This window comes from Vidua macroura, chromosome 6 (assembly GCF_024509145.1).
Source record: "Vidua macroura isolate BioBank_ID:100142 chromosome 6, ASM2450914v1, whole genome shotgun sequence".
NCBI lineage: Eukaryota > Metazoa > Chordata > Aves > Passeriformes > Viduidae > Vidua > Vidua macroura.
This window is the reverse complement of record NC_071576.1, coordinates 39,069,565-39,096,263: the sequence shown is the minus strand read 5'-3', so window position 1 is coordinate 39,096,263 and position 26,699 is coordinate 39,069,565. Positions and strand designations below refer to the sequence as shown.

The 26,699-nt window shown below is 37.2% G+C and overlaps 1 protein-coding gene across 5 annotated transcripts in view; it reads left to right on the top strand.

Annotated features, from left to right (window-relative positions):
• CKAP5 (cytoskeleton associated protein 5) overlaps nt 1–26,699 on the top strand; it is a 56,814-nt gene that overhangs the window by 8,104 nt on the left and 22,011 nt on the right. For all 5 annotated transcript variants that reach the window (XM_053979668.1, XM_053979672.1, XM_053979669.1 and 2 more), the window contains exons 2-26: nt 2,042–2,133; nt 2,662–2,855; nt 3,967–4,173; nt 6,623–6,794; nt 7,721–7,853; nt 8,141–8,244; nt 8,609–8,722; nt 8,907–9,011; nt 11,544–11,633; nt 11,736–11,900; nt 12,674–12,802; nt 13,568–13,750; nt 14,667–14,780; nt 15,981–16,091; nt 17,228–17,320; nt 17,895–18,080; nt 19,746–19,840; nt 21,184–21,241; nt 21,323–21,448; nt 21,787–21,923; nt 22,072–22,246; nt 22,758–22,871; nt 24,977–25,105; nt 25,703–25,897; nt 26,537–26,672. In XM_053979668.1, coding sequence (XP_053835643.1) covers nt 2,077–2,133; nt 2,662–2,855; nt 3,967–4,173; nt 6,623–6,794; nt 7,721–7,853; nt 8,141–8,244; nt 8,609–8,722; nt 8,907–9,011; nt 11,544–11,633; nt 11,736–11,900; nt 12,674–12,802; nt 13,568–13,750; nt 14,667–14,780; nt 15,981–16,091; nt 17,228–17,320; nt 17,895–18,080; nt 19,746–19,840; nt 21,184–21,241; nt 21,323–21,448; nt 21,787–21,923; nt 22,072–22,246; nt 22,758–22,871; nt 24,977–25,105; nt 25,703–25,897; nt 26,537–26,672 — 3,322 coding nt within the window. In that variant the 5' untranslated portion in view covers nt 2,042–2,076. The remainder of the gene's footprint in view (nt 1–2,041; nt 2,134–2,661; nt 2,856–3,966; nt 4,174–6,622; nt 6,795–7,720; nt 7,854–8,140; nt 8,245–8,608; nt 8,723–8,906; nt 9,012–11,543; nt 11,634–11,735; nt 11,901–12,673; nt 12,803–13,567; nt 13,751–14,666; nt 14,781–15,980; nt 16,092–17,227; nt 17,321–17,894; nt 18,081–19,745; nt 19,841–21,183; nt 21,242–21,322; nt 21,449–21,786; nt 21,924–22,071; nt 22,247–22,757; nt 22,872–24,976; nt 25,106–25,702; nt 25,898–26,536; nt 26,673–26,699) is intronic.

Genomic DNA, 26,699 nt, shown 5'->3' with positions numbered 1-26,699 from the left:
CCTTTGAGTTCTCATTGTCAATTTTAATTTGGAGTACCTTTTTTTGTCAGTTCCTGACATGGAGGAATGCTGTGACTAGAGGGTTTGTTTTGTGTTGTTTTTTAGTAAGTTGAACATTAAAAAAGATAGCGAAACAGAATTAACAGTTCAGTAGAATGGGTTTTAGGTAGCCTCACTTCTGAGTACTTTGCTTCTTACATAATAAGCAGATCCTTTCATCCTCAGCGGTTTACAGTTCTTTGGCCCTCCCCCAAAAAAATGTGCTTCTTTAGAAGCACACTCGGTACCACTGTGCTGATGTAAAAAAAAAAAAATCCATATTGTTGTTTTTTGATGAGAAGGGGAATGAGAAGGATAAACCATAATAACGCTTGGATACACTTGTTCATGGATGTAGTCAGCTTGTGTTCTGACATTGACTCTTGTTTTACTGCCATTGGACAAATTAATAGTTTATGCAATTATAGTGAGAACAGTATTAATATCCATTTAAAATGTTGTAATTTTAATTTAAATTTAAAATCCATTTAAATATTGTAAATATTTAAGGCTAGCTAAGTGTAATTTGCTGTGGGGCTGTGTGTATCGGTGACAGGTAGGGGTTTTGGAGTTCTTTGTGTTTCTTATGGTTTTTCTTTTTTAATTATTAGGAGGCTGGGTTGTTACTTAAGTATCTTCTAACTTATCCAGGAAGGAATTAAAAAGATTGTTTTTACTGTATGCTGTAGCTAGCCTAATTTTGCTATCAGGTTAGCTGTAGGTGTTAGTGTTGTGTGGCTGACAGACGGTTTTGAAGTACTTGCTTATATTAATTTATGTGACTGAAAATATACCACTAATTTAAGGGATTAATTTTCCACAGAGAACCTCTGAGTGAATTAGGTGAAATACTCTGTAGGCCAAAGGCTGAATTTCTCTTAGGAGCATTCTGCTAGTGTTGTGTACTTATATGCCTGTAGTGATAAATTGTGTATGGCCGGGTTATAGAGTTTTTGGCTTGGTCTGTGAATTCAGACTGGTGTGTTGAAATGTGTTACTCCCTCTGTGGTTTGATTTTGTGCTTATAAATAACACTGGGAGCCCTTTCTACTGCTGCTGCTATTTTCATTTTGCTGACCTCTCTGCATCAGACTGGGTCTCTCATTATGTTCTGAGCAGTCAGATTAGTTGTACAATAAGTCTGAGACGGGCATTGAGCCTAAGATCTTGTCTGTCATACCCTAATAGTCACCGTTCTTATTTTAATCTAAAGGAAGAGGAGAAGGGGGAAACCACTAAAACTTGAATGACTAAGGATTTAAACCCTACAGGTAGCAAGAAATTGATCTCTTGTTGACAGTTGCCTACACTGGCTACATTAGAATTAGGGCAAAAATGGGTTTTGTTCTTCTTGGTAACTCTTCATTTCAGTTGTGCTGTTTGTAAAGTTGTTAAAATGACTGTCCTTACACTTGCATCTGATTATTTTTTGGCACTGATTCATGGCACCTGTTGCTGAAAGCACGTGTCAGTAAGAGCCAGTTTTTAGTGTTGATGGCAGCTCATTTTGGTTTAGTGCCTTAGCTGTAGTACATTCTTCCTCAAGCTTAGATGAGGTTATATTCTGCATACCTTTTCAGCTTTCTAAAATTTTCACCTACTGAGACTTGTAGTGTGAGAAATACTACAAATTGCACTGCTCTCTAATCTTTAATGGCTTCTGGTAATTTTCTAGAGCTAAAAAAAATAGTGGTCTGGTCTTCAAAGTGTGCATTTAAATATAATTACAACCTTGGATTGCATATTAGCAATGAGATTTGCTATAGAACTGTGGAGTTGTTTTGTTTTGGGGTTTTTTTGTGGATTTTTGGTGTTGGTTTTTTTTTGTTTGGTTGTTTTTTTTGGGTTTTTTATGTGTGTGTTTTATTGTGGTTTTGTTTTGTTGTGGATTTGGTTGGGTTTTTTTTGTTGTTGTTTTATATTTTTGGGTTTTTTTTATGTGTAAGTATGTATACACCCTATATGTATTTTTCTGGTTTCTAACTTGTCCTTATCTCCACAGAAATTACTGTAGTTATTGAGAGAGCCTGATTTACAATGGGGGACGACAGTGAGTGGATGAAATTGCCCATTGATCAGAAATGTGAACATAAGGTAGGCAATCATAGATTGGGCTTGCTGTGTATCTCTGCTCATGGTGATTTTGTAGTGTTTCTGTATCTAAATACTCTGTAATTGGGTAATCTTGACAGCTGCACTGTGTGAGTATTAACATATCTGAAACTGCATCAGCTCTATCCAACCTAGAGGCTGAATAACCTCTATTAAGCAGATTTTAGTAGCGTTACATGGTGTAAGTTGTGTGCTGACAGGTAAGTACATTCATTCACATGGAGAAATTACTCATCTGTAGCTGAAACTATTGCTGGGCTCCCACCTCCTCATTGGTGGTTGCTAGAACTTAAGAGCGGGGGGAAGACTGGTATCTCTCTATCCGGATCATTCTTGGCGGGAGACAAACAAGTATTTGTCCTGTTGCATGTTATTCATATAGACATTGAAGAGAAGTCTGCAGGTGCCAGCTTGCTGAGCATACTTTCAAATATGATTGAAGAGCTTTCTGAGATTGGTGAGTTAAGGCTATAATAGCACAACATTTAAATGTCCAATTTCTGGTTCCAGCTATGGAAAGCCAGATTAAACGGTTATGAAGAAGCCCTTAAGCTCTTCCAGAAGATAGATGATGAAAAGAGTCCTGAGTGGTCCAAGTATCTTGGATTGATAAAGAAATTTGTGACTGACTCCAATGCAGTGGCTCAGCTGAAAGGACTGGAAGCAGCACTTGCTTATGTTGAAAATGCTCATGTAGCTGGGAAGTAAGTAGCTTTTTCTTGCTGCTCTTAGGCTGTTAGGACAGTTTAATGTGCCTCCCTGAGAAAGGCTGCAGCTGCATGTAAATAGTGCAGTGGCCACTACCAATTCTGATCTCTACTGTTAAGAGCAGAACTTGCTTTCTAATCTAGAGAACTTGCCAAATGGCAGGCTTTCCTTGTAGATGGCCTCCATGTGCATATTAGCTTATCACAACTTGCTTGCAGTGTTCTAAAAAAGCTATTGAAGGCACTAATAAAAATTTCTGAAATGGGGAAAAAAGTGAATCACTAATGTGGTGGTGTAAGTGCTGTGAACTGGAATCTCTGTTCTTGTTTGGTGGAAACAGTCTTATCTGTAGAGGAGGGAGCCTTTTTTTCAGCAGGATATTTATGTAATTCATACATGAAATAAAATATGTTTATGTGACATTGCATCCAGCATAACCAATATGAGTCTTCATGCACCTGCTAATTTCTTCACTGAACGTGTTTTAGTTCGTCTGTGTTGTCTAGCCCATGAAGTAGATCATATTCTTGAGGGTGAAATAAAAGCACACAACAGGCCAAGTTAGTGCTTTGGTCCACTGACTTTGTGACCTGATGAAATTAATACAGGTCTTACTTAAAAACAAATAAACCCAAAGCTTTGTTTGAAAATCTAACAACCTTGCACACTCCTTGATGTAAAAGTGGTGTCAATGATTTAGTTTATGTGAAGCTTGGAAGTATTTGTGAAATACTGTGCTGGGATTATGTAAAGATACACTTAACATATTGCAACATATATAATTCCAGGATGTGGCATTTATTTGTGAACCTCAACTAGAGAGTGTTAATACAGTCTTGAGAATGCCTACTATTCACTGGTGCAGTCTGGTATTAGAATCATAATATAACTGTGATCTGTGCTCTTTTATAAAACTAGATGACGAAGCCATCCCTTAAAAAAGGTTATTTTTTTCAAGGTTATCTTAGGATGTAGTCCCTTTTATATGAAGATTTGTTGGGTCTTAATCTGGATTTGGTGCTATGTGTGGTTTTTTTTCTGTGGATAATGATGTAGAATACTTAATTCACATACATGTTCCAAAAGTAATACTTTCTCATCTTTCAGAACAACAGGAGAAGTAGCATCAGGAGTTGTAAATAAAGTGTTCAATCAGCCAAAGGCCAGAGCAAAAGAGCTGGGTGAAGATATATGTCTAATGTATATAGAAATTGAGAAAGGAGAGGCAATACAAGAAGAATTATTAAAGGGTCTGGACAACAAAAACCCAAAAATTATAGTAGCGTGTATTGAGACACTGAGGAAAGCACTAAGGTAAGCTTTTAGTTCATGGTATTTTTTTGTGGTTTTCTTCTTTGCTTTTTCCTCACCCCAGCAATATGTGGAGACTAATTTTGTTGCTGTCTTTAGCAGGCCCTTGTTATTGCTGAGTAGAATGCATCTTTCCTTAATTGGTGTTTTTTGACAGCAACAGTTGACGACATCATGGGATTTGTTAGATGTGAGGCTGTCTATGTTGTACTAGCCTCATCTGATTCTCTTTCTTTCATGGTAACTGTTTACCAAACTTCCATTTTCCCAGCCTCTGAGAGAAGAGCAAGATTAATGTGTTTTGTTCCAGATTGTGAAGCTTCTCTTCTGAATATCTCTAATAAACTCATTGATGTGAAAACTAAAACATAGTTTAGTTTTTTGTTTTGGTTTTTTTTAAACCACTTTTTTCTCACTGATGTAAGCATGTTTAATTGGGTACACAGTATGTGTTTTTAGAAGAAAGGGAAAAAAAAAAAAGCCAAGCTCATTGCACAGTAAGCTTCTATTGTCCATATAATAATTCCTTTATTGAAAAGGAGAGCTGCTAGTGCTCCCTAAAAATCAAATCCAATTTAAGATGATGTAGTAGGCTTTAATATTAGATTATTTTTTGGTTCCACATCAAGTTTGTTTGCTGCCTTTGAGTGAAAAATACTTGGGCTTTATGAAATTCTTACACTTGGTGCATATATAATTTACTGACCATTAGGGTTTTTTTAAAGGAAACAGAAAATTTTGAAATTTATGGCCAAAACACTTCTTTCTGAGTAAAGTAGCTCATATGAAAACTGTATAATGTATTTGGAAAGTGCCTTACGTTATAGATCTTTTAGAGAACTTGCTAAGGCGTACATGGAGATGATCCTTGTTAAACTGATTGTTTCAGGCTTCAGTAATATCAAAATAAAGCTTTGGGCTTAACACATTACCTGTGCTTCTGCTAAGTGATACTACTGTCCTATATCTAGGAATATATTTGAGCTATTTTAAATTGCTTATCTAGTTAAATGTCTTTTTAACAGTGCAGTGTAATTAGAAACCTGCATAACCTTCCTCAGTATCTTTCAACTAACTACTTCTGTAAAATGTACCACATAGGGTTTTTTTTTCTCTTACATGCAGTATTTTATTATCTTTGTGATGTTAAGATCAAATACTCTCATGCCTTGCTGGCTTAAACTCCATCTTCTGCTTCTGAGCTGTGTTGCTACTTAAGTTTTTCTTATGCTGTGGTAGGCTTTCTGCATTGATAACAAAATTTGTCTGTTGTATCTAGGTGGGTAGCTTGAATGCATAAGTAGTTTAATTTCTGGTATTTTCTATCTTGTGCTAAGGTTTTTATTATTTCTTGTTATATAAATTAGATTATATGCATTAGATACGAATAAGTTTGCATAGGCATTTCTCCAAATATGCTCTCTTTTAAAGTCATGATAGAAGAAAACAGGAATTATTGGGCAACTATTTTGTTCACATATTTAAATCATGTTACTTCCAAGGCCTGTTTTGAAGGTTTTTGTACTTAGTATTTTGTAAAATTGATGTGGAAATAAAATTATGTGCACTAGAATTTCTAGAAAGCAAGACATGTAGATTTTAGTTCTTGAAGCAGCCTTTTTTGCTAACTTTTTAATGTGGAACTAGAATTGGAGGGAGCCATAAGAAAAAGTGTGATTGGTAAAAAGATTAATTCAGAATTAAGAAGAAATGTTTCTGAATAAAAAAAATTATTGCTTTTGAGGTGATTTATATGCGATGCCTTAGTAACTACAGCAGTTAACTTTACTATGAGTTTGAAAAGAAAGTTCTTGTGTTCTTATTCATCAGTGATTGAAATAGGAAGTTTTGTGTATTAAGTGCAACAGCATGTAGAATCTTATGTCAAGGAAGGGGTAGTTGGCTGGGGAAACTTGTTTTATGTGTTCCTTCAGTGGCACATGTTTCAGCACATAAGTTTTCTGTGAAGATGACCCAAGCTCACTATAATTATCTGGTCCAACAAGTGGAAAAGTGACTAATGCTTTACTGCAGTTTGTTTCAAAGGATAGACAAATGAGATTCTATTCTGATTAAAAAAAAAAAGAAAAAAAAAAGTAGGTCATACAAATTTTGGTCTAAGGACAACTTCTTTCTTTCTTTTCTCTTGTCTTTTTTTTCCCCCTGGCAAGGGAGACAATTTAAACACTGGATTGTATTAAGTGCTTTGAAGTAATTTGAGAGGCCTAATTTTGTAATTCCAAGCTGGGTGTGGAGGTTAATTTTGATAGGGCATATATTCTTTAAATTTTATGCTAGCATCTGAAAATAATATCTAGCATAATGGTTTGAGTAAATGACAAAATTGCTAAATGTGCTCTGGAAGACTTTCATAGACTGTTTTTAAAAAAATGAGTTGTGGATCATTCCCTGTTCACGGGCACTGATGCTAGTCTATGTGTTTCACTGTCAGTGAATTTGGTTCAAAGATAATCTCACTGAAGCCAATCATCAAAGTATTGCCAAAACTTTTTGAATCTCGAGAAAAGGCTGTTCGAGACGAAGCCAAGCTCCTTGCTGTGGAAATCTACCGTTGGATAAGGGATGCTTTGAGACCTCCATTGCAGAACATAAATTCTGTTCAGGTAGGCAGGAAGTATTACTGTATCCAAACATTTGATGCTCATCCTCCCTGATTCTGTGATGTTGGGCATTCTTAAAGCCAAAATTGGAATGTATTTTTTTTAGCTTCATTTAACTTTACCCAAAACGTTGGTCACTCCTAGTCATTTGTAAGGAAATCATAACAATGTTTGGTTGCTCTGAACATACATGAAGTTGTGGGTTTAAGCCTCATATTGGAACTGAGAATGGCAATTGAGCAGTAGAATGTAGCAGAATGGTTGCCCTTATAAAAGACCCTTGCACTGAAAGTCTTCAAGTTAAAAATTTTCATTCTCACTTTTCTTTTTTCCTGAAGTTTTTTCTTCTCTGCATCCCTTCAGACTTATTCTGATGATGCTGAGGATGTGACTGTTCCCCTTCAGGAAGTGGCATTGCATTATGATAGATAGACTATTTCATCTTTTTAAAATTTTATAAATTATGCATCCTTTCCTCCTACCCACTTGAGTTAATTATGTTCAGGTGGAAAGCAGTAGCTTGCTTTAAAAGGGCATGGTTAAAAAAAACCAAACTGTTTCATCAAATGTAGCTCAGCATGTTTGTTTCATCTTAGTTTTAGTGTGTAATAATAGAATGGCTGTAAAGGAAAGCTTCCTTCATGCTCAACCATTTTTATTTCAAAGTGTCTACAGAGGGGTCACACCATTCTGAGTGTTCTACTATTTGTTCTTATGTAAATGCTTTGCAATAATATTCTCTTCCATGGATATACTTAGTCAAACACTTTGGAACAGTGAATGTGGAGTTACTCCGTTAGTGGCAAAAAAAAGATAGTAGTGAAAGGTAGTGCTGTATTGGCTTTGAAATGGGAAAACTGTAATGGCTTGCTTGTCTTGGAGTATGTCCATAATGCCTCTGATATGATGATTCCTTTCCCTTTTGGCAGTTAAAAGAGCTGGAAGAAGAATGGATCAAAGTGTCATCAGCTGCTCCTAAGCAGACCAGGTTCCTGCGTTCCCAACAGGAGCTGAAAGCAAAATTTGAGCAGCAGCAGGGACTTGGAGGAGATGCAGATGGAGGTAAACTGTTTCATCTCTGAACTCTGTTGGCGTGTATATTGTATATAGTTGGTGAAGGAATGCATTAAATTGTAAGGGAGCTTTTACTCAAGCTGGCGCAAAACTTGGAGTGCACTACACAAGAAGAAAATCTGTCTGAGGCAGAAACTTTATATGAAAGAGTATCTGTCTTTTGAAATAGCAAATTCACAACTGCTGATAGCGCTTTCTAAGCAATGAGCCGTAGGTGAAGCTCTCGTCAAAATTTTCTGTCACTCTGCTGATATATTTCTCTCTCCTGGTTGCAGGAGACGATGATGAGGAAGAGGCGGTACCACAAGTAGATGCATATGAGTTGCTTGAAGCTGTAGAAATTCTCTCCAAGCTTCCCAAAGACTTCTATGAGAAAATAGTAAGCATAAACTTAAATACTACCTGTTAATTCTCTGTATAGCTGATGAGTCTTAAGACTTATGAGCAGTTCTGCAATGTGTGCTTTAGTGCTGCATGGATAATAACGAACTAGTGTTAATAACATATGGGCTGTCATAAATAAGTTGGATTTAGCAGCAAGAAAACTATAATTTTGAGGGGCTTAGGTATGTCCTGGGAAAGGACTGTATTTCATATTTCACTGCAGTTACTGGTATTGGAACTGTAGGGAGACCTTGGTTTTCTCAGGATGGAATAAAGGGTTTTAATCTAAGGTCTGTGGCAAGTATGCTTTTCTAGAACTGTTTCTATTTATAGATTAATGTAAATTATTTGCTGTGCAGGAAGCAAAAAAGTGGCAAGAAAGGAAAGAAGCTCTAGAGGCTGTTGAACTACTAGTGAAAAATCCCAAGCTGGAATCAGGAGACTATGCAGACTTGGTGAAAGCTCTCAAAAAGGTAGTAAATAAAACTCAGAGTGCATGTATAATTTAACATTTTTATAATTTATTTGTACGATAGTTTAAAAGTTACAGTTGACATAATACTCTTGAGTAGAAAATTACTAGCTGGAACGCAATCTGTAGTTCACTGATTATTGTAAGAAATTCTTCCATTTCTCTGAAACCGATTTTCTCTTCAGGTTGTTGGAAAGGATACAAATGTTATGTTAGTTGCTTTGGCTGCCAAATGCCTTGCTGGACTAGCTACAGGCCTCCGAAAGAAATTTGGACAGTATGCAGGGCATGTAAGTAAGAGTATGTACTTTTTTCCTGATTGTATTCATGCTGGACATCTATTTTCCTTTTCCCTGTCGAGCCTTGGTATTTATCAAAGGTGTTCTTTGTACAGTTAGGAATGCTTACCAACCCCTTAAAAGAGTAAGCGTTGAAATACTTGCCTAGATCTTTGTAGCTTAAGTTTGAAAGGACCTTCTTCATTCATATTCAGCAACATAAAACTTTCTGTTGCAATATAAGTCTTCTGTACTAAGAAAATTTAATTGTTCTGCCATTAAATGAACTTTATTTACATTACCTTGTCCTAGAGATACCCCTACAGGAATGCATTTGTAGGCCACAGTGGAGAAAACAGCTTCTAAATCAGAGTTCTACTTAGCACCTCCATGGTGTATGTTTTATGTTAGTTGGGTTTTTTGAATGTTGGGGGATGGTAGGTGGTGGGTGTTCTGTTTCCTTGTTGCCTGCATTTTGTGGGGGTTTTTGTCTACTTTAAATAGCAAAAACTTCTGAGATTTTTGGTACCAAAATGTTCTGGCGCTCCAATTCAGTGCTGTTTGTTCTCTCCTATGGTGCTTCTCTCTTACAAGTAGCTAAGATCAGGGAATACAGGGAAGCTTAACCAGTATGTGGAAGCAAAGAGAGCTTTTAATAAGTTGCAGTTCTCACTTGTTTCTCAAGCCTGTGTCACTGTGTTCTTTAAGCTGCTCAGTCAAATTTTTCGTGTTATATGCAAGAGTAATGGGGTTAAAAAACTGATGTGCCTGGCTTGCTGGCAGTGTTGTCTCTGAATTGGGAAGTTGCTGAATCTCACTGCTTCAGAAACATTCAGGTCTCTTGAACTCTGAACAACAGTTTGGACAGTCACTTTCATTCTGAAAGCTGTCTGTAGTTATAAAAATCATTCTGGCATCTGTTTTATAGTTGATTTCTGAAGGTTAACCTCTACAGCTACAGAGTTAGTGCTGAAAAAGCCAAGCTTCTAAAACAAGGGTGTAGCTCAGTGGTTGCCAAGCAAATGGTGTTGAGAAGATGACTTTTTCAATAGTATAATGGGAACTCTGAATTGGATAATCTCAGTACTCACTTTAGCAATTCACTTGATTTGTTTGCTGGATTTATTTGTGAGGAAGATGTAGACTTCTCCTGAGAGTGGCATTGAAGTGTTATAAAACAGAATTGTTACTAGAATTGTATGATTACAAACTCTGTTACTTAAATATAGGACTGCAATGCTAGTCTGCAATCTGTGTTCCAGCAAGAGTAGTAAAATCATGCGTAGAATCATACTCTTCACTATAATTGGGTACATGTGTGCCAGCTTCACCTCTTGACTGCATTTGTACCCCTGGACTAATTCTTCTTCTTTCTCTCTCACATGGGCTAAGAGTTCTAACTTCCATGTTAAAAAATGCTTATTTTGCTTCTCAGTATTTTCTAAAACAGAGGCTTAATGATTTTAAATATCTCCTCATAACTTTGTTCTCTGTGGTGTGTAGGGCTATCTAGCACCTGCAGTAGCATGTATGATGGTCTTTGTGGTGCCATCTGTATTATCTGAAGGTTTTTTGAGTGTTGAAGTCTGTGAACTGGGAATTTGGAGGTTGCAGCCCAAGACACCACCTGAGCCTAGGTCACAGTACATCACAAGGGGTTGGGATCCCATAGTCAGCTTCTGAGTAGAAAGCAAATCTATTTTTTGTTATGCAAGAGCATATAACTTTCTGTAAGGCATCTGACTGCTTCCAAACGATGAATTGTTAAGTGTATGAAAATCTTGAGAATAGACTGCTTTCCACAGTTAAGATCTGCATGTTCCTGGCTCAGTGACAGAAGTCTTTACTCTTACAGAGCCCATGCTAAAATGGACCTGTTCATATTACTGGCACATCTGCACTGTAGTTATTTTTATTTTTTTTTCCCTTGAATATTTTATTTATTTGTTTTTTTAGCAGTGACTGTCTGAGCACCTAGACTAGGTAGAAATTGCTGTCAAATTCCAGTATGGCATAGTTTACTGTCAGATGTGATTTTTCAAGGTGGTAGATGTGAAAAATATTGCTGCAGAGAGGATTCCAGTTGCTTTAGAATCTTGATCAGCTGTGGATCAGATGATGACTCTTTAATGAGCCATGCTTAGTGTTGTCAGAAAGCTGGGAAAGAGGGGACAGGTTAAATGCCTTCTTGGATTCTTAGAATACAACAAGCACAGCACCCTTTATGTTGTGAAATCATTCATTTCCATTCTGTTGCTCTGTATTCCAGCATAATATTATTATCTGTAATTATGTGAACTTGTAGGTCTGCCTTTTGTTATGAAATTGTTTAAAAATCTGTATTTGTTAATAGAGTGACTGGAATGAGTTTAATATTGGAGAACAGCAAGAATAAACTGGTTCAGAATGCTGTGTACTTCTGGAGGGGTACAGCAGAGATGTTTGAATTAATGAATTCTCTGCAAAGTACCATGGGGTAGACTATCAGGCTTCCCAGTTATATTAGTGAAGAGGGATTTGACATTTTTGTTCCCTTCTCCATAGGTTGTTCCAACAATCCTGGAGAAATTCAAAGAGAAGAAGCCCCAGGTAGTGCAGGCACTGCAGGAGGCCATTGATGCAATCTTTCTTACAGTAAGTAACAGTGAAAATTTCCCTACTGTCTGAGAATTGGTCTCAAACTTTGATTTGCTTTTCTCTTTACTGAAATAATGACTTTTTTATTCAACACTGTAGACCACATTACAGAACATAAGTGAAGATATTTTGGCAGTTATGGACAACAAAAACCCAACAATTAAGCAACAAACATCCCTTTTCATTGCAAGAAGCTTCCGACACTGCACACCTTCTACTCTGCCAAAAAGCCTCTTAAAACCTTTCTGTGCTGCACTTCTTAAGGTAAAGTTGTTGATAATTCTCTGGCATTGACTGCAAACAACAGTGTTGTTGTGAAACCTTGGATTGTTTGGGGAGAAACACCTGAAGGTAGTGCAGAGACCAGAGTTCTTGTGTGCTATGTAGCCCTCAGAGTCATTTATGGCTGATGTCCAACTTGAAGGTGACTGTCAGTCAGGGGAACGATTTGGTTTCCTTTATCTTAGCTTTTTTGAAGCTTGTAATAGAAGTTTGTAATAGATTAAGAGAGTGATTTACAACTATTATCCCAGACACTGCCACTTGTATCTTGCACACATCTCTAAGTTTTTGTTGGAATGCTATTGTTTACTGTGAATAAAAGAACAACCATTATTGATTCATACATGGCAGTGACACTAGAGCATTTATCATTGTAAATTACAATGATGTAAACTTCTCTTCTTATTGCAAACAGTCCTTTTCTTGTTATAGGCAATATCCCTGGCTTAAAAATTTGAGATTACAACAAGATTACAGAACTTCAAACTCTTTATGAACTTTCATGATGTTTAAAGCATGAATGTTCAACCTCTTCTTGTGGAAAAAAAGATGATAAAATGGCTGTATTTGAGAAAAAGTAGACTTGGTCAGTACATTAGAAAACTGAAGTGGAAAACAACCTTTTTCTTTCTGCAGTGGAATATCAAGTATTACTCTATAATAGATTTAGATTCTAAATAAGGAGAGGGGATTTGTATAGAATATGTTCAGATATGAGCCACAAGTCACATGACATAAATTATCTTTCTCTGCAGCATATCAATGATTCTGCTCCTGAAGTAAGAGATGCTGGATTTGAAGCATTAGGCACTGCCTTGAAAGTAGCTGGAGAGAAAGCTGTGAATCCATTTCTAGCAGATGTAGACAAACTAAAGCTTGATCGGGTGAGTATTGTTATAAATGTTGTTTAAAAGGCTCCATTTATCCATTTAAAATGCATCTTAGGCTAGAGAAGGTGAAAGATGATGCTTTAGTCTAGTTAATTACAGCACAGATTTTTGAGGATGTATTTTTTACTTAAATGTAACTGATGTTGCAGGAAATCTGAAAATCTCTTCATTCTTACATAAAGTATCTGACTGTATTATCTGTGAGGTGGGTTGCAAGATTTAGTTGTGGATTTGGTTGGTGGTATATGGAGGTTTTTTTTGTTTTTTAACACTTTGTTGTCTGAAACAAGCTTTTAGGTCACAGCCATATGGTCTAATTTTGTATTACTAGATAGGATTTGGTATTAAAGACTTACTTCCCAACAACAAAATTGTTATACTTTTGCATAAGCTGGCAGGTATGTTGACTGAATGAAGATTTTGTAGTTTGAGGTGCTCAAACTTAGTCTTAGAGCATCTATGAGTATCAGTGGGGTGTCAATGTTTTCTTAGTATATAAATGCACTTCATTTTGAACTAGGAGAATTATTTTGGTAATACAGTGATGGTAGATGCCTGGTTAACTGACTGGTTAACCTTACTATTGAAGGAACACCAGATAACAAAATCTTGGAAAGTAAACTACTTAGACTCTTCACATTTTTTCCACAGTAGCCAAGTTTGAGCCACTGCTGGTAAAGAGACACTGTGCATCAATTGTGGTAGCTAAATGGCTTCTTTCTACCCCCACCTTTTTTTTTTTTTTCCACTGCTTGGCAGATTAAAGAGTGTGCTGAAAAGGTAGAATTGGTTTATGGTAAAAAAGCAGGAGGAGCAGCTGAGAAAAAAGAAGGCAAGCCTATTACTGGAAAGACCACTGCTCTTCCAGGGCCTGCAGGAGATAAAGAAACAAAAGATGCAGCAACCAAACCAGGACCACTGAAAAAAACATCTGCGGTGAAGGTGAGAGGTTGTCTGACAATCAGTTGTCTGTGATTGCATCAAATAGTTACTGCAGATCAAAGGTGACCTGTTGAACATTTGCCTCCACTGAGCTATCACTGTCCTTTTGCAGGAGTAGGTGAGCCTAGCAGCAAAAGGAATCTGACTTTCTGGGAATATAATGAAATCTCAGTTTTTAATGATACAAACTGTCTTGCCACTTATGTCTTAATACCAGATTTTGATTTTGAAATAGTAATAAAAGACTGGAGGCATTCAGAGGAGTTTCAGGTGTTGTAACATTAATGTGCTCTGTGATATAGTAATACTAGGCTGAAGTCAGCATTTCTTGTAACTAGCAAGGTTACTAATTAAGTATTGGGTATTTTTTCAGCACAGTTTTTAGTTTGTTCCTTTGTATATTCTGAAGTAATTTGAACTATTAGCTTGTATTTCTTTAGTATTATTCTTTGGATTTTAAAAATTGACTGCAGTAGATGGTCTTTGTAATATGCTACTTAGTTCTTCAGGTAGGATACCTGGAAGTCAATAGAAGAATAGATAAAATTTTTGAAATACATTGGTACTCAGATAACCTGAGAAAGAGACACCAGCCACAAGTTTAGTATCTAACCAGTATCCATAGGAAAATGTACAGATTAAGTCATTATTTCCTGAATTTTTGCAAATTGATAATTCTTTCCTTTTTCCTTTCTCTTCCACTGTCCTGTTACTGCTTTTAGACTATAGGTTTTACAAAACATATATTAATTAAATAAGCTCTAGCTTATCTCTGCCTGCAGTTGTTATGCTATCAGAGATATGTATTTTTCTGACATTAGAATATAGAAGTGTAATATAGGAAAAACAGCAGTTCTTTTGGTATCTGAGCTAGAGACTTACTTGATCTTGGCTAACTTGTCCATTGACTTTCTAGGCTGGGGTCCCACCAAAGAAAGGCAAACCAGCTACAGCTGCAGGTACAGGAGGTGCTGGGCCTAAAAGCAAGAAGGGTCCTGAGACCAAAGAAATCTTTGAGTCGGAGCTCTCTGTGAGTATTCCGCTATTCTCTGAAATACAAAGCCCTCTGTAACCATATACTGTAGCTTTGGTTAGTCAGTTCTTCAAGCACTACAGCGTTCTTCAAGGAGGTTTTTTGTTTTTGTTAGGAGAAGGGAAAGCAGTATGTATAAATTTTTAACTGGTGAAATGGGACTTTGGTAAATACACCTGTTCTTCAGGCTGTTGTTGGCACTAGGCCATTTAAGACAGGAAGAAGTAAATCATGCTTATACCCTTATAACAGGGTATATTAAGTGTCCCTGAAGTAGGAAGAGATGAAAAAAACAGTGATACTTACATATGTAATTTAGGAAACATGATTTGCTGAAGGAGTCTGGTATTAAAAACCTAAGAATGAATTATTCTGGAGTTTACATTGAAATCTAAAGTGAAATAAAGTAATAATTAAATGAGCTAATACATTTTGTACTGTTCATATTAAGTTACATTCCAAAAAAATTACTGAATTCTGCATGTTAGCTGACCATCTACCTACTTTCTTGGTAGGGAACCAGGTAAACTCAGGTATCTGTGCGTCAAACAGTAACAAGAAACCTATTGAAGCTTTGTTAGATGTATCTGCAAGTTTTTTGGACTGTCAATCCAAACCATAGTTACATTTAGAATGTATACAGTGAATAATTTCTATTGTGTATCCAGCTTATATTGTTAGTCATGCAGTAGAAAATGAGAATACAGTTCCTGAGGGTGATGCAGACACCAGTGAAATGAGGGAAGTTTTTATCACTAAATAACTTTCATTTTCCGTTTTGCTAAAATGGAGACAGAAGATAGGTCTTCTGTCTGCCCTCATCAACTTCTGACTTGTTGTTGTCAGTGTTTATTCAGACTTGATCCAAAATTACCTTGCAAATTTTAGGTTAACTCTGCTTGATTCTTTAAGCAGAATATTGGTATTCAAGATTATTTTTGACTGTCTGCAGAGTTTCTCATACTTTCCAGAGATTACTTTTCTGTTGCAGTGCACTTTTAGCAGCTTTCTAAACCCTTAAGACCCCTAAACCACAATCCATCCTGAAGTCTTTCAACCTACAACAGAACCCTTTTCCTGTTTTGTAAATGCACCACAGTAAAAGGGTCAGTCCCAGTATATTACCTGTCCTTAAGGTTACTGCCCTCCTCTGAAGTAATCTAGTGGAGTGTTAACCTTGTTTTGATCTGGCTGCAGATAGAAGTATGTGAAGAGAAAGCTGCTGCTGTCCTTCCAGCTTCTTGTATCCAGCAGTTGGACAGTGGTAACTGGAAAGAGAGGCTTGCCTGCATGGAGGAGTTTCAGAAGGTAGGTTTGGAACAGTTGATAAGAGAGTCAGTAGGGAAAGAGAAAACAAACAATAATTTCTTCAGCTCTTTAGGCCTGTTAAGTCTCCTGAAATACTTCTAGTAGTAGTTGTATGTCAGCACTTCAGATGGATTAAACAATACTTGAAAAAGCCAAATGGCTTATATGATTTAAATTCTGTAACAATGGTGGAGTAAGTATTTTACCTTAATGAAGATAGTTGTGCTTTTGTCAAAAATACTTGTATTTTGATTACTTTTTGAGGATACTTAGAGGTATTTTTAAAACTCCAAGTAATTGTAAAGCTTGGTTTCAAAGATAGCTAGATTTAAACAAAAGATTTTGCAACAACTAGGCCAGATCTGTTGCAAAGAAGTTCCTGCTGTTTGTGTGTTAGGCAACAATTGCTTATAATCAACTATTTGCCAGTTGATTTTTTTATGTTTTGAGGCTTATACAGTACTAGCAGTCTTCACAGCTAGTGGTAAGTGCTTCATGTAGTCACAAACAAACAAAAGCTTCAACTGTAGATGTACAAGTAGTTCATACCACGACACCAGTACAGTAATGACTGAGCTTTTAGTATTTTAGTGGGAAAAGTGACTAACTTCAGTTGGGAAATGGTGACTGACTGCATTGAAATGCTGCTGCAAAAGCCTGCTATATTAAAATGTTGTCATTTAAATTGAATTATTAAGCCTAACAACAGCTAAACCCCAGTAATTTAGATCATATTCAGGCTTAATCTCTGCTTTGTGGTCAACATTCCAACATGGAAGCTTCATCATATACTTCATCTTAATAACAAAAGCAGCTTTTTGATGGGCAGGTGGGCTGTTCTGAATTTTGCTTGTTTGTTTTTAATTAAGTGTTAAATTCCTAGGGTTGGAATGGCCAATAGTGATTGTTAAGGACATTGTTAAAGAACATTAAAGGAGTAGTGATGCAAATCTGTAGGTTAAATGTTGGTTCAATACCTCAGACTCCTTGTAAAAATGGCTCTTCAGGTACATTATTATACTGAGAATTTCTCTAATTTAATTCAGTATTAAGAAAATACTTTGAGAACAGTTGAGAATTTCTGTTTGTTTTGTATAATTTGTGACCCACTGGCTAACTTGATGCTTATCTTTTAGGCTGTTGAGCTTATGGAAAGAAGCGAAATGCCTTGCCAAGCCCTAGTAAGAATGCTGGCCAAGAAACCTGGTTGGAAGGAAACAAATTTTCAGGTAATACATTATCCTTTAGTAACTAAATAGACCATTTCTGTTAATGAAAAGCAGTTTCCAGCTGAAAGGCTGTAAGTGCATGCGTCACTGTGGCCACAGTTCTATCTGTAATCAATGAGAAAATAAACTCTCAAATTAGATTTTATTTCTGTTGAGAGTTGAGACTCTAGATGTCATCTAAGGTATCTAAAGATTGTCTTTAGATGTATATCATGTATACATCTGCATATTTGTAAGCATGTTTGTGTATATAAGTTATTAAAGTAGATAATGCCAGCCCAGTATTATTGATTGTGTGTATATATAATAGTTTGTATTTGTGTGTGTACAGTTTTTGTGTATAGTCACACAAAACACCTGTGTGTGTGTGTACAAAATATCTGTGCATAAATACTTTACATATTGAAATGTATATATATATATACATATACAAATACAAATTTTGTGCATACGTTAGTATTTACCCACAAATCCATATAATTCTTATATGTATCTATAGATGTATAGAATGAGAAAAATTAGTCTAAAATACACAAAGACATGAGTAACTTTCTTGCTGTTTTGGACACTGTAGGTGATGCAGATGAAACTGCATATAGTTGCATTAATTGCACAGAAAGGAAACTTCTCCAAAACTTCAGCACAGGTTGTGCTGGATGGTCTTGTAGACAAGGTTGGTGATGTGAAATGTGGAACTAATGCAAAAGAGGCAATGACAGCAATAGCAGAAGCGTGTCAGTTGCCATGGACTGCTGAGCAGGTGAGTGAGCAGCAAAGGTACTCTTTCAGTAAATAAAATCAGAAATATGTAGGATGTCCTTTCAGTCTGAGGAGTAAATCCCAAATCTTTGATTTTTCTCAGTTGCATGAAAGTGATTTGTTTGCTCTCAAGATGCTTCCTGAGGCAGAAGTTAAATATGTATTCCTCTTAAGTTGAAAATAGAATCATAGGATGGTTTGGGTTGGAAGGGACCTTAAAGATCATCTAGGTCCTCCCCCATAGGCAGGGATACCTTTTACTACAGCAGCTTGCTCAAAGCCCCATCCACCCTGGCCTTGAACATTTCCAGGGACAGGGCAACTACAACTCCTCTTTCAGTTCAGACCCATTCCTCTTTGTCTAACCACTGTATGCCCTTTTCAGAAGTTTTCTTGGAGGCCTCCTTCAAGTACTAAAGGGCTACAAGATCACCCTGGAGCCTTATCCAGGCTGAAAAATTCCAATTCTGTCAGCCTTCCCTCATAGGAGAGGTCCTTTGAATCATGGTGGCCTTGCTCTGTACTCATTCTAACACATCCATGTCCTTTCAGTGCTGAATGCCCCAGAACTGGATGCAGCACTGCTGGTGGGGTCTCACAAGACCAGAGCAGAGCAGAGGGAATCCCCTGAGAATCCCCTCCCTCACCCTGCTGGCCACAGTGCTTTTGGTGCAGCCCAGAACACAGTTGTCTTTCTGGGCTGTGAGTGCTCATTGCTGGGTTGTGTGCAGCCTCCTTGGAGAAGCTGGATGCTCTCTCGCACGCACACTCTCTCTCCATTCATCCCCCAGCCTGTGTTGATACTGACGTTGCCCTGACCCAGGTGCAACACCTTGGCTTGTTGAATCTCCTCAGGTTCCCATGGGCTTACTTCTTAAGCTTGTCTAGGTCTCTGGGTGGCCTCCTGTCCTTCAGGTGTGTTAACTCTACCACTCAGCTTGTTTCGTCTCAAACTTGCCCTCAGGAAGCCCTCAATCCTTTTGTCTGTCATTTATGACATTAAATGGCACTGGTCCCTAATATGGATCCCTGAGTGGAGTGCTGCCTGTCATTAATGTCCATCAAGACTCTGAGCCATTAACCACCTCCCTCTGGATGTGATCATTCCACCAGTTCCTTACCCACAAGTCCACCCATGAAATCCAATTCTCTCCAATTTAGAGAGAAGGATGTTGTGGGGGACCTTGTCAAAGGCCTGACAGAAGTCCAGATATATGGTATCTGTAACTGCACTGATGTAATTGCTCTATCATAAAAGGCCCTGAGGTTGGTCAGGGAGGACTTGCTCTTGGTGAAGCCGTGCTGGCTGTCTCAGTCACCTCCCCGCCCTCCATGTGATTCAGCACAGCTTCTAGGAGGATCTCTTTTATGATCTTCCAAGCACAGTAATGATGAATAATTATCTAATGCTTTTTTTTTAAAAAGCAGGTACGAATCAGTAATAAAGGTGTCTCTGGCTGCCTCTAAGTACTTCAGGAACTTCTGGTTCACTTCAGTTCCAGTTGTATCCTGCTACAGTGACACAGTTGCTTTTTCATTTTCTGTTACCCTAGCCTTTTCTGTTCACTTGCCCTGTGTTTTTTGCAGGTATCTTCACTTATTTATTGCAGTGCTTTGTCACCTGGTTTGCCAGTGAAAGTTTACACTTAACTCTCTTCTATTCCAGGTTGTGGCTATGGCTTTCTCTCAGAAGAATCCTAAAAACCAGTCAGAAACTTTGAACTGGCTTTCAAATGCAATTAAAGAGTTTGGCTTTTCTGGGTAAGTCTTTTAAGTAAATTGCTAAGAGAAACTTGAATGAAATGTTTCTAATCCGGAACTAAGGTTCTATTCATCTGAACTCTAGTTCCTTAAACTCTGATGCTAGCCATGTTCTTCTAGCTCTTAAGTATATAACTGAAAGTATCTGGCATTACTAGTACAATAGGATGTGATTACACTACTAGCTACTTCACTCACCACTCAATCTTCTCTGAAGAGCATTTGTCTTAAGGTACTTATAGGTATGGGTTGGGCACAGAGCTGTGGTATTGCATGTCTGTTACACTCCTACTTGGATACACCTCCAGCAGGTGGACCACTACACACTTAATAGCTGAAAAGAAAAAGCTACAACTGAATCTGACAACCTACTGGAGAGTACATAACCAGCATGCCTATTAATCTCCTTGGGAGACATTTTAAGGTTGATGACAGGTGGATGAAGTTTTAGCCAACAAAATAGCTGTTATTATGTCTGGCATTGTGAGAGTGAGAAATTATTTCTCCATTAGAACCAGGGATAGCATGCCTTAATTTTTAATCACTAGTCTTTTAACTGAATGTGGTCAAGCATATATAATAAAGTTTAGTCCTGAGGAAAAAAATCACTAAGCAGGGAAAACTTCAAATATCACTTTAGTTGACTACTTGGGCAGTTACTATGCCTGTCTAAGGATATTCTGTGGCTTTTAAATGGATAGTGACATGGATTGAGTCTGGGAAATAAACTCTTCTTTAGTAAATTCCACCTAAAATATATGTTTGCAGCATGGAAGGTGTATAGATGTGTTACTAGGACAGCAGTGTTTGAAGCTGCACAGATAATATATAAGATTCAGGAATTTAAACCTTCCTTTATTTCTCTTGTAAATATCCTTTTGAAAATTGTGCCTTTTTTGGAAGATCATGAGACTACCTAACAAAAAAAAGACTCACCACAACATTAATATACTCTCACCTTTATTGTGTAGTCATGTTTCAGGTACTTAAAATGTTTCTAAATTCATTCCTCAATATTTCAGTCCTAACTGTCATATAGATTATGTAGTTTAAGAAACTTTCCAGCTGTGATAATAGTAGGCTTTTGTAGAAATTGTTTACTGATTGATTTTCACAGTAGGCTATTCTCCAAACTGATCTTTCAGTAGTTATTTAAGCAGCTACTATCTACACTGTACCTGTGATGATATAATTTTATGAGTATACATGTCTTCTGCATCTGAGTTAGTTGTGTAAATCTGTCTAGGGATCTCTTTTTTATTTAACATACTGTGATGATTTTGTTTGTTGGTGCTGTTTCCTGTGTTGTGTTTTATTTATGGGAGACATCTTTTTTTCCCCAGATTGAATGTCAAAGCTTTCATCAGTAATGTGAAGACAGCTCTTGCTGCAACTAACCCAGTGAGTAAATTTAGAATCTTCATCCTGGATTATTATCAGTCTTTGATTTGAAGACTGAGTGCTTTTTCCTCTTTCTGGCAGGCTGTGAGGACTTCTGCCATTACATTGCTGGGAGTAATGTATCTTTATGTGGGACCTTCTCTGAGAATGTTTTTTGAAGATGAGAAGCCAGCCCTTCTCTCCCAGATTGATGCAGAATTTGAAAAGGTATGAAGTGAAGATCTCTTGCTACCAAGTGTCATTAAAGCTACTTTGAAACTTCAGTAGCTGGAGTTCACAGTAATATTGTGGTCTAACCCTTGGGCTTGTAATTCAACCAGACTTATAAGACAGTGCACAAAGGCTGCAAATTCATTATGTGTAGCTATCTCAATAGTCCTTTTTTTCATTATGAACTTTAAAGGTTCCTGGGTTTGTTTGAATAGTGTAATGGTTTAGAAGTCTTCTGTCCTGATCCAGTGCATTCGTATCATAAAAGTGGTTTTATTTTTAGTGTCAAATGAAAAATTGTAAAATTGTTGTTTCTGATTTTATGTTGCTTGTAGATGCAAGGACAGACAGCACCAGCTCCAACTCGTGGCATTTCCAGGCACAGTGTGGGAGGTGGGGATGATGGTGAAGAAGAAGAACAGGAGGAGGTTGGGAATGATGTTGTGGATCTCTTGCCAAGAACAGATATTGGGTAGGTTTTTACTCTATCACCTGAAAATACACTGCCACTGCAATTCAGAACTTGCATTTTAACTGCTTTCTAAGCAGAAATCTATGGTGTTAAAGCACTCAAATACTAATAGAAGTATTCCTAAGTAAACAGACACTTTCTCTTGCAGTGATAAGATCACAGCAGAACTAGTGTCTAAAATTGGGGATAAGAATTGGAAGATCAGAAAGGAAGGTCTAGATGAAGTGACAAGCATAATAAATGAAGCAAAGTTCATACAGCCAAACATAGGAGAACTTCCAGCTGCTCTGAAGGGTCGTCTCAATGACTCCAATAAAATCTTGGTACGTTTTTCAAAATCCTGTTTCAGTTGTTTCCAGCTTAAAATTTAAGGTAGTCATGATTTCTGAACCTTTCTTATTACGGTGTGGTCTCTTTTAATGTCATTAAATCAACAGTTGGAAAATAGTGAACTGTGTGTTTTGAAATCATATATTTCCCTATTTTAATAAATATTTGCCTTTTTTTCATTTAAAAATTCTTCAAAAGAAACTACCTTTGCTCTGAATGTAATATAAGGAAATTTTAAAAGAATGACTAATTGCTTAATTTGTGACAAAAGCGAATTGTCCCTTGTTTGAAAATATTTTTACTTGAAATTTCATTTGCTCAGAATATGGAAGTATTTTTTGGTTTTCAGTGTGATGAATTTGAAGTCTGGAATAGATTTCATTGAGCAGGCATTCTAAAGTAAAAGCTTAATATATAGCAGTATTTCTTTATATAACTGAGTTTTTGCACAAATACTTGTTACACTGTTTTATTTAAAGCCTTTTTTTTTTTCCTTATGTGCAGGTGCAACAAACACTGAGCATTCTTCAGCAGCTAGCAACAGCAATGGGCCCCAATATCAAACAGTATGTGAAAAATTTGGGGATTCCTGTCATTACAGTTCTAGGAGATAGTAAGGTAGGACAGACATCAAGATCTCTTTGCTTTTTGTGTATCTAAGCTATGCCTGAAAGGTGGTTGGTAGTTAAAACTTCCTTGGAAGCTTACAATTTTTTTTAAAAAGTTCTTGCCTGAATGACAACTTAATATTCAAGTATAAATATGTGCCTGAATGTATATTCAGATGTATTTTCTCCTTGTAACTAAACCCAGTGAAACAATCTGGCTTTTAAATTAATGTGGTGACTATATGCATATTTCTGCTGCTGAAAGTGTGGTATTTTAGACACTGAACAGGTTTGCTTGGTAAAGTTTCTTGTAGAATTTTTTGTCTTATCACTGTGGATTCCAGTATACATTATTGTTGTCTTTGTCACTGTCTAAGGTACCTTTGAACTGTAGGTGGACATAGGACATTCACAGCTGACACTGAAGCTTGTGTAAATAACATCAGTGTCGAGTTTGCCAGGATGCTGTGTCAAAATAAAGCTTAGGACCATGGGAAAGAGCTAATTGAAGCAATGGGTAAAGAGGCTGGGGAAGGTGCCAATATCTTGTGCCAGAAGTCATGGGCAATTATCAAAGATGGTATACTTCAGCTGTCTCTGCTTGGATGTGAGTAGGAAGAAGAGCAGAAGCTGGATCTACCTGTCCTAGGCAGTGGAAAGACTTGGACTGGTTCTAGGGCTAGATAAAAATCTCCTGGTTCAAATTATTTTCTCTCTAAGAGTCTTCAAGATCGGAGATTTTATGTGACTGTTAAATTCTCTTTTAACTCGCCAATTATCCTGAGGTAACAGCAAGCTCCTTTTGTAGGGTCATAGAACTTTTTAGGTTTGACGGGAACCCTACAGACCATCTGGTTCCAACCCCACTGCCATAGGTAGTGGACACTTTCCACTAGAGCAGGTTGCTCAGAGCCCCAGACTGGTAGGAGAGTTGCAAGTATGTGGTTTAAATATAAGACCTATCATGATTAACTTACACTGTTACTAAAATGCATAATACTGACATAACTTGTAAGCACAGTAATGCTGACAGAAGATTGTATGCTCGTTTGAACACTCTTACAGTGGTAATTTTTTTTACGTACTTCAAGTGCAAGATTTAACTAGTTTATCAAATATGTCAAGTTTTTGAAGATGAGGATGGTCCATTTTGGGTCCTACTTCAATATGTTTATAGTGGACCCACTGAATAATTGAGGAAAATAATCAGCTTGAAGCATGAGTGAAGACAAATTAAATTTGGGTTATGGGAACCAAGGCCTTGTCAGAGAGGCTGATTAGGATGTGTTTATCTGCAGCGCATGATTTGTTTGTTTTCCTCAATGAGGTAGAAGATGGGAGAAGTTGGTAAAGCAAGGATGCTGACTTCTTGTTTACATACATATATGCCTGAATGTTACTTCTGCATTTAATATGGTTCATACTTAACTAAATGAGTCTGCTGCATTATTAGCTTTCCTCAGAAATTCAGCCTACCGGAGAGGGTCACATGTATTGAGTCATGTCTAGACTGATAATATTTCGAAGAACCAGAGTTGTTAAATATTCCATCTGGCTTCTCATAACTTCATATAGCTGCTTCAAAAAAGGGTGCCGTTCTAAATTTTGCTTGGAGAAAACAAGATGGAAATTGGTAGAGGGCTCCCTCATTCCCGATTTTGCTCATACGTATCCTAAATGGGAGTGCCCTAATAGCAGGCTCCATAATCCACTTGCTGTGATTTATGAATGTACGGTCTATTTTAAGCATTATATATGTCACTAACATTAATTTTTAGTTTCTTCGAGAGTTAGATTCCCAGAATTATCATCAATGAATAGTAACGTGTAAAAGTAGTTTTAGAGATACCCTTTCACCCTCTTTATTAAACTTATTTTTAAAAAAATTATGGTAGATAAGTATTATGTCTGATTTGGAGATTGCTGCAGCTGATATCACTGAAACGAAATTCTTCTGAATCTTAGACTTCTTAAGCTGCAAATAAAAAGAGAGATTTCAAAGCCCATGATGTGGAAGCTTTTTGCTTTCATAGGAAGGATGACTATTGCTTCTTCTGTTGTAATCTTCTGACCTCCCTTTAGATTAATTCTTTTTAAATCTTGTTCTTGCTCCAGAATAATGTTCGTGCTGCTGCACTGGCAACTGTGAATGCCTGGGCCGAACAAACGGGCATGAAAGAGTGGTTGGAAGGGGAAGACCTGTCAGAAGAGCTCAAAAAAGAAAATCCTTTCCTAAGACAAGAGGTAGGCTTCTTTCAAGTAAACTTCTTATGCATGTCAAATCAAAATAACCTTATGTCTATGGACTCTTTATGCAGACTGAAATTACACAATGCTACCATTATATGGGAAAACAAGTCACTGTGTATTTGTTCTGACATAAAATTGTTAAACCTTAAAAGGTGAATAACAGGCTTTCTTCCTGCATGATAGCTGTCATTTAGACTTCAGTGCCTCTAAAATGAAACTTCTGTCTGTTTTGATTAGCATTTAAAGAGCTAGTTTATGTGCCCTCAAATTCACCATGGAACAGAACTGGAGACATTAGAAAGAGCAGTTGAAATTCTATTCCCTTCAAAAGGAAGAAACAGCCTGCAAAGAGACGAGGCTTAAAGTTTCAAGATAATTGTGTTTAACATGCTGTACTTAACTTCTAATTTTTGTAATTGCTGACATGGAAATTGATGTTGTTGAAGAATATTTGAAAAATGTTTAGGTGGATTTTTCCTACTTACGTTGTAGAATGTAATGGTGTGTGAAGGACTGCTGTTCAGACTCTCATGCCTTGGCACATATAAACTTTGCACAGCACTGTGAACACTTTTTAAAACTTTATTTCAGCTTCTTGGCTGGTTGGCTGAGAAGTTGCCTGCCCTCCGTTCTGTTCCTTCTGACCTACTGTTGTGTGTGCCTCACCTGTACTCCTGCCTTGAAGATCGAAATGGGGATGTGCGCAAAAAGGCACAGGATGCCCTGCCGTTCTTCATGATGCATCTGGGTTTTGAGAAGATGGCAAAAGCCACTGGCAAGCTGAAGGTACTTCTGTTACAAAGATTTAGATCATGTGGTCTTGACTGAGTGAATATTAAGTCCTATTCACAGTCTCATGACATGCTGTCTTGAGTCACGTTAGCTTGTCTGCACTGAGTATTTTCAGGGGTACTGAAAATAGTATCAGGAGCTGTGAGCTAGAGGTTTCTCTGCTTCAGAAATGATTACTGCCTTTACAGGCTTATTACTTCAAGAGCTTGATATTTATTCACTCTGCTTTTCTTCTGAAAAAAGTCTACTTGCAGATAGCTTCCATACCAATTCCTGTCCCACTCTATGCCTTTCTGTTCATACTTTAGCATGGTTTCTAGCAGTTTGGTTTGGCTTATGGACTCCTGAGTGGCGAGTAGGTACTCCACTGACGTCCAAAGACCACTCACCCAGAGTGAGTTTACATATTTCCCATAGATCTTGCAGAAGAAACTTTAAGGAAAGATGATTTAACTCAGAACAAAAGTATCTGAGAACAATGGTGTTTTAAGATTACCATCATCCAAGATGCTTAACAGAGCATGGATTGTTTCAAACTAATTTTGTTTTTGTTGTCTGTAGCACATGTTAGAAAGATTAGTGATGGACATTACTAAACTTACCACTTCTTTTCTTGCACTTTTTGTTTTCTAGCCAACTTCCAAAGACCAGGTACTGGCCATGCTGGAGAAAGCCAAAGCCAACATGCCAGCCAAACCAGCTCCACCTGCTAAAGCATGTTCCAGAGTGGTAGGAGGAGCAGCTCCAGCCAAATTCCAACCTGCATCAGGTAACCTCTCTGACATTTTGGGAAATT